General features: G+C 42.4%; 1 protein-coding gene across 1 annotated transcript; it reads left to right on the top strand.

Moving 5' to 3' along the window:
- Window positions 1–347: 347 nt before the first annotated feature.
- Window positions 348–812, top strand: LOC131875875 (uncharacterized). The gene has a single exon (XM_059220578.1). It carries the CDS (start codon window positions 348–350, stop codon window positions 810–812), a length of 465 nt encoding a protein of 154 aa, XP_059076561.1.
- Window positions 813–7744: the final 6932 nt, after the last annotated feature.

Genomic DNA, 7744 nt, shown 5'->3' with positions numbered 1-7744 from the left:
AACCCTTTGTTCAATGGGGTTTTGATTTCATAGGAATGATCATGTCTCCAATCTCAGCTGAACACAAGTGGATCCTGACTGCTACTGACTACTTCACTAGATGGTCCAAGGCTGTCCCCCTGAGGAATTCATCATAGACAGAGATATTAGCATTTTTGGAAGACTTAGTGTGCCGGTATGGTCCACCAAAGACCATAATATTGGACAATGCATGAGCATTCACCGGGTCACGAGTCACTCAGTTTGCTCTCAATCAAGGTATCTACCTGAAGACCTCAAACTACTATCCATAGGGAAATGGCCTAGCCGAGTCCACTAACAAGAATCTCATAAGACCCATTAAAAGGATGAGCTCTGAGCACAAAAGGGAGTGGCATCACCACTTGAGAAGCGCGTTATGGGCAGACTGGATCACGCGCAAGCAAATTCTAAAGAACTCACCATACAAGTTGGTCTACTGCAAGGATGCTTTATTCCCCGTGTCTTTGGAGATCCTCACCTTACAGTTACTCAAATCTATTGAGGTGACCGAAAATGATCCCATGGAGGTGAGATTGGCAGAGCTTATGGAGCTAGAGGAAGCAAGGGAAGTAGCATTTTTATCCCTTCAAAACCACCAGCAAACTGTTAAGAGGTGGTTTGACAATAAGAAAAGTTCAGACCCGAGACTCAAACAAGGCGACCTTGTTTTGAAGTATAATGAGAGAGCAACCAAGCTTGGTCAACATGCTAAATTTGATGGTTTATGGGAGAGACCCTTCCACATTACGAATTGCAAGGGTTTTAATGCTTTTGATCTCGAGAATATGTAGGGGAAATCTCTCGGAATCCCGGTCAACGGGTTTCATCTCAAACCCTTTCACTAGTAGCAAATTTCCTAATGTAAAATAATGTAAATAATGTATTTTAGCATGCCTTATTTATTTAATTATGTTTCTTCATGCATTCCCAAAAGAAAAAGTGAACTACAAGATACGCCTTGAGCAAGCAAAATGAAATCATTATATTATAAGTATCTTGGTACAATACATGCAAAAGGCGTGCGACCTATATTTGAGAAATAAAGGGACAAACTTTTGAAACAGGGTGGTAGTATCTCAACGATCTTCTTCATCATCCTCCTCATCCATCCGGAATTCGAAGTCATCATCTTCATCTTCAACATCATCTCTCTTCGACCACTCGTGGCTAGAGTCGTCGTCAAGCTTGTGAGCTATCGACACAAGCACCAGGTTAGGGAGAACATGTGGCATCAAGATCCATGGGAAGATATAGTCTCTGAATTTAGTGTACCAATTGGTGCCAGTCGGAACAGGCACTATCAGATGAACTTCGAGGAGGAACTTCGTGGCAAGCTCCGCTCGAAAGCAATGAGACGACAATGACATGGTCTTCAGGCCGCCTATAAGCGGATACCAAGTCACCTCCTTGCCGAGGGTGATGAAACGCTGCAGATCCGAGGCCAGAAGTAAACCTCTGAAAGGAATGTAGTATGCCACAACGTCCTCCAGGCCACCTAGATACTCCAGAGGGAAGAGTGCTTGAGCTAGCTCTGAGGTTAGATAACCAGTCATCCCGACATCCAGTAATGAAGCCACAAAAGGTGAATAGATATCTGTGTTGACACAGTATTTGTCCACGTCGTCAATGAAGTCCTCCCCAAGCACCCATTTGATTGCAACAACGATCAGAGGATTTTTACGTCGCGTCATCCCCTATAACCTTCGGTCTAATATATTGCCTAAGAAAGCGACTTGAGCCTTACTATTGGTAAGCCTGATGGGAGTATCTATTTTTTAGGAAACTCCGCCGTTGAGGTGGATATTGTGCAAAAGAATGTTTGAAAAGACATATTTATAGTGGATTTTCAGCTCCAGGTAATGAATGAAGTGGAAAGCCAGTGCTCCCGATTTTTGACTCAGCTGTTTTTTCTCATAAACTCACACAAGTAGACGAAGTCGAGCTTGAAGGTTGCGTACGCCCTATCCTTTACCTCGAAAAGAGAAGCGGTGTCCTCAGACGCCATGCATATATACAGGTACAACGTGTTTAAGTCCAATAACCCGCAGGTCTGTTATGGCTTGTGCGAGCCTCGCTGGCCGTGGAGTCTATCCTTAATGGGGGGATTTGGCCAGATAAACATATCGCCTCAAGTGGCTCAAAGTAATGGCAGACTGAACATGCATTTCCTTGGGAAACGCAGATGGCGACGCTTATCTTTTTTTAGAATTAATTGCAACTTGGAAAATGAAGTGGCATACGTGCGGACATGCACTTGTCATTAAATGCTCTCTTTCGCACAAATCTAGGCATGTGACACATTTAAGGAAGAAGGTCTCCAAAAGTGCATGTCATATTGTTCATTTTACACCCCCAAGCGTTGAAACTCTTCAGAGGTGTCAGAAAGAGAAGTTTTCTTGTAGAAGATGGAGATGGAAGCAGCCTCATCAGGTTCTTTCCAAGGGAAAATGTGGGTAGATGTATTCGGGGAACTCTTGTATTCCTCTCACGCCGTGTCCCCAAAGCCAGAATATCAAAGAACCAAACCCAAATCAGAGTTGGCCACCCGCAATCCTGTGATGGTGATAGTTTCTTTGGAGAATTTCATTTGAGCCCGAACTTCACAGGCAGTCGAAGAACCTCAGAGAAGCCGCTTGCGGTAGGATGGTAAATCATAGGAATGAGCCGCAATCTACGACAGTCAAATTTTGGAATAGTGGTGCTCCTCAGTTCGTTGTTCCCATGGTTCCGGACTATCCAGAGTTTGTAGCTGCATGCGCCAATAGGCTCGAGCCTGGTTCTTCTTCAATTCAGGGCTCCCTTCTTAGAGTCATAACCCCAGAGGCTATTAGGGATATGTTATGTTGTACCATATTTGACGGCACAGAGGTGTTTGGCGAGAGCTCCATGGAGGAACATTGGGACACTAGAAGAGATATCGTCTCATTCTGTCACAATGCGCTGAATCAGAGTCCAATAGCCGGGCCTCCAAGATTCCCTCTGTCCTACAATGGTTTGAGGCACGATGACCTCAAAGATATCTCCTCGACCTTTGCGTGGCTATGCGGTTGCGATAACGACCGAGAGATCATTGCTCCTATGATGGGTTTCCTGTTCAAATGTCGGAAGTAGAAAGGGCCATTCTATTTCGACTTCTCTGTCTTAATAGCCATTGAAATGGTGAAGCAATTAGCTGAATTTCAACATTTTCAACGGTTTAGGTTTGCCTCATTCCTAGTTCACATTTTCCTGCACTAGAATGACGCTTTGTTCAGCCAATTCATGCGATTGGCTACTCATGAAGAGCTAGGAAACAAATTGCCCGTGTCGGTTTGGGCGCCCATCCTGCTAGCTTCATACGATGCCTACTAGTTTTCAGACTGTTTCCTGACTCCCGTCCTTCATGATCTCGGTTTGATCCCCGAAGAGCTCTTGCTCGCTTTTTCCCAAATACAAATGAATTCGATGTACAATGAATGCCCCCTTGTGACTGGTTTCTGGGTAGTGATTTTTCCTTTATTCGGGTGCATGGCTTCTCTGAAGAACCCTTCCGCCTACCTACCCATGTCACAGAGAGAACCCTCGCCCTTGAAATTTTCTGGCAGTTGGTGGAGATTGATAGAGCTATAGGGGCGGGAAAACATGATACCTCCATAACAAAAGACCACAAGGCTATTGGCCCCATTACTCTCGTACGAAGTGTTGCCCCCTTTTTATTTTTCGTTTATAGCCTATCAAAAAAGAGGGTAATTATTTTCTAGGACTTAAGTCTTCATTAAACGAGCTTCGAACTCATTCGTCGAACCTTTAATAAAGTTCACAATTCGAGTTCAAGAGAAATGCATTCCATAAAGTTCCAAGTTGTCATTAGCATAGTCATTGAACTTGAACTTTGAACCTTTACGGTTCAAGGTTCAAGGTTCAATCGGTCTTTTGTCTTGTGTTTTGCGGCTGTCTTTTCAGTGCTTGTCTTGTGTTCGCTTTGAACTTGAACCATTGAACTTTTGTTTTGAAACGGTTCAAGGTTCAAGGTTCATTCCCGTGCTTTTGAACGTTCCTTTTGTCTCTTTCTGCTTGTTCGAGAATGTGACTTGTTGTCATTGAACTTTGAACCAATGAACTTCTTTAAAAATGAGTTCAAGGTTCAAAGTGGTGTTTTCAACTCAGCCCGATGGTGTCATGAAAGAAAAGGCGGCGCAATCAAAATAGAATTTTCCTTGGTTTTCGTGTTTTCAAATTGTAATTATGGAAACAATCATGAGAAGGCATGTCGACTGTGTGAAGTTGATTTCTAATTAATAAGCATGTCAGAATTATATCAAATCACAAGTGGTTTCACACGGAGAATAAGCTGGGCCGAAGCGTGTGTTGGTTCATTTCAGTCTTTTTCGTCTTTAAATATGGGGCGTCTCAGGTAAGGTAATTATTGTTGCCGTTGGCGAAGAGTGGAGACGCAGAAGGTAATTTAGCTCAGTTCTTCCGAGGGTTTCATAGTTTGATGTTGAAGACAGGTGAGTTCAATTGCTTATTTTCCCCTACTCTGTTTAGTTCTGAAAATTGGAAAGTGTAATTCTTTGCTTCAGAATTGAATGCTGTTTGATTGACGCAATTTAAAGCAAAAATGAGACCGATTCTGCCCAAATTGGGTCGAACATCATGCCTGGTTAGTACCCTTTCAGAGTTAGATGATACAACCTTCATTCAGGATGAGTTAGATAACTTTTTAGAGAGGGCCAAGAACCTGACAGCTAATTCCATGATGGAAAAGATAGTTCATAGTGGTCTTGTTGAGGCCGCTGCATTCCCAATTGCTGCTTCTTGCCCAGAAGTAGTATATGCATGTATGAACCGATATGATGCTGGTAATAGGTGTACTAGAGCCAATAATGGAGACATGCTAGTGCGGATTGACAGAGAAACTGTAATGGCTGCAATTGGAATTCCTCACAAAGAGCCGTATGAAGATTGGTCCATAGGAACCTCATACGCATTTTTCTCTAAGAAGAGAAGTGTTTATCGGAGCGTCATAGCCAGGAACTGGCTCCTTAAAATACAAAAGGGAGGTTCTAGGTTGCCCAAACCCTTAACAAGAGAGCATTTCATCACAGAAGTTAGGGATATTGTGGTCCTTTTGAATAGGCTTAAGGGGAATTCACATGCCTTCTATTGGGAGGATTGGATGTATTTTTACATTCAGGTATTATTAGCTGGTGAAAAATACCTGGACTGGGCACAAGTAATTGCTGAGAGATTGCATGAAGGGTTGAGTAATTTTGTTGGAACAGCTAATTTTCACATGACTTCATACTTGTTCTATATTTTAGCATGTATCAGAGAATGGTCGGGATTACATCAGGAACCCTGGGTTAATGGAATGAAGGTCTACGAGTGCTATCCACATTTGCAAATACAAAGATACACAGAAAATTTCTTGAGATGGAATGATGTCTTTGCGGGAAGATTAACTTTTGAACTGCAGGGAAATTTGAATAATAGGATGTCACCTGAGGCATTAAAGTTGGTCAGCACATATGGGAGTTGTTTCATTCAATTTCCTAGATTCACTTATATCAAAATTGGAGGTTTTGAAGATGAACCTTTCAGATTACCCAGATATGCTCTCGACAACTATGTACTTTTAGAAGTTAGCAGACAGCTAGCTCATGTGGATAAGAGATTTGGGATGAAAAGTGAATTTGAAGCAATTTTCCCAGTTGAAATCAGACATTATAGTTGCCAAACTGTTTCTGATGCATTGAACTTAGAATTGGAGCTCAAGAAGATGAATTTGCCGCCATATGTTGCTCGGCAGGGGTTCGACAACAAAGAATATGCAATGAAGCAACTGAATGTTGATGTGAACTTCTCACATATACCCCAATTAGAAGATTATTGGGAGGATTGCTGTGATGAATTTGAAGTTCGGAGAAGATTATGGTCGAGGTTCACTTTACAACAAATTATTACTTTGAAATTGCCCATGAACATTGCAGGAATACAAGAAGCGGAAGATGAAGATGTATTGGACCCAGAGTTCAATAAAAGAGTTCATGTGCAACCTATTCTTGAAATTGATTGGGATAGGAAAGAAGAAGAAAATATTCAGTCAAGAACCTTTAATGTAATAAGGAGAACGGAGAAATGGTTAAGAGATCGTAGGCCTGGAATAAAATTTGCTGCCGGCTTAGTCGAGAAATCAGTCGAGCAATTTCATGCTGCTGTACCAATTTCTTCTTCTAACATTGTTGTTGATATTGCAGGTGTCACTGGTACTTGAAGTGAAAAGGTTCAAACCAGAAGACTTAAAGAACCACTGTTTGGCCCCTCAACGGTTCGAGTCACCCGTTCCAGAAGTAAAAGGAAAGGTGCAGACATCACAGGAAAAGAAACCATCATAGTTCTTGATACCGAGAACGCGCAAGTGAGTATGGGTGAAGCAGAAACAGAGATTCCTGCAGCTCAAGATGCAGGTAAAGAAAAGGAGCAGTCTGGGGAAGGCCCCGATCAAGTGACTACTTTGGTGACCATGGTTTCATCCGAATGTCAAACGCCGCCAGCTAAGATATCCTCAAATGTTTCAAGGTGGTTAGGAGCATCAATAAGTAAGAAACACAATGTAGTCCCTGTCAGTGTACCCATGGAAGATATGGTGAGCAAATGCCTTGGAAAAACACCTAAGTCCAAAAAGCTAAAAGCAGAAGCTATGCTGGAGGTGGATGAGAATACAGGGCACTGGGTAGCTGAAGTGGCTAAGCCTATTTTTGACAAAGATCCAGAAAACGCAACGGAGCAGGATTTTGTTGTTGAAAAGCTTGATTTAGGAACTGCTTCAAGGGCTGTTGATGCAAAACACTTAGAGTCCTCTGCTAAACGAATGTTGTCCAGAACATGGAAGGATGAGAAAGACAAACGAGAGTTGAAGCAGACCGTGAAGCAGATGGCCGAGTATATTAACGCCATTCATCATCCCAGCCCACAACCCCTATCACAGGTTCCTCAAAATTTTGATCCTAGATCTCCCATGAACCATAATTTGTTGGATAAGGTTCAGAGAAATCATGTCCTGACATAAACCTTTGAAGAGTGGCTTGAGTTCATAATTCAGCAAGGAACAGAGTATATTGCTAATCTGGTAAAGGCGTATGAGGATGCTGTGACTGTGACTCAAGAGCTGGAAACAGAGGTGTCGGCGTGGGAAAAGGAAAGGAAAAAATGGGCTGCAGTACTGGTTCAAATGAAAGATGTACAGAAGTATGGTGTCATGAACTTCCTTACAGAAAAGGTAGTAAATGATTTAGATGACAAGGTACTGCATGTGGCCAAGGAAACCATTGAATGGAGAAATTCAATCATAAAACAAGGTCATGAAGAGTCCATTAAGTTGCTAAAAGAATTGAAAGAACTCATTGCCATGATGCAGAAAGACTTGAAGTGCATCGATGTACAACTTCTGAAGGAAGACGGACAGACCATTGAACAGGTAGTAGATATGGTGTAGAATTTCAAAGGGAAAATCAATTCTGTTAAAGAATCAAAATCCTTTACTCGCGATGACTTCACCAGAGTGGCCCGCATTGAATCCATGTTGGTTGTCCGTTCAGATCACTTAGAGGTGCATAAAACTAAAGTCACGCAGGTGGGTATGGATAAAGAAGTTTGGAAGCAACGCATCCTGCACATTGGTCTCCTGCATTGCCAAGTAGTTCATAATTTCTCCACGGCTCATATGGAGTGGCGAAATATA

This window comes from Cryptomeria japonica, chromosome 5 (assembly GCF_030272615.1).
Source record: "Cryptomeria japonica chromosome 5, Sugi_1.0, whole genome shotgun sequence".
In the NCBI taxonomy this organism is placed as follows: Eukaryota; Viridiplantae; Streptophyta; class Pinopsida; order Cupressales; family Cupressaceae; genus Cryptomeria; species Cryptomeria japonica.
The sequence above is the reverse complement of the archived record's forward strand: the minus strand, read 5'-3'. Positions and strand labels throughout refer to the sequence as shown.

Bases quoted from the DNA above. Each gene is read 5' to 3' on its own strand.
- LOC131875875 (XM_059220578.1), top strand. From the start codon at position 348: ATGAGCTCTGAGCACAAAAGGGAGTGGCATCACCACTTGAGAAGCGCG.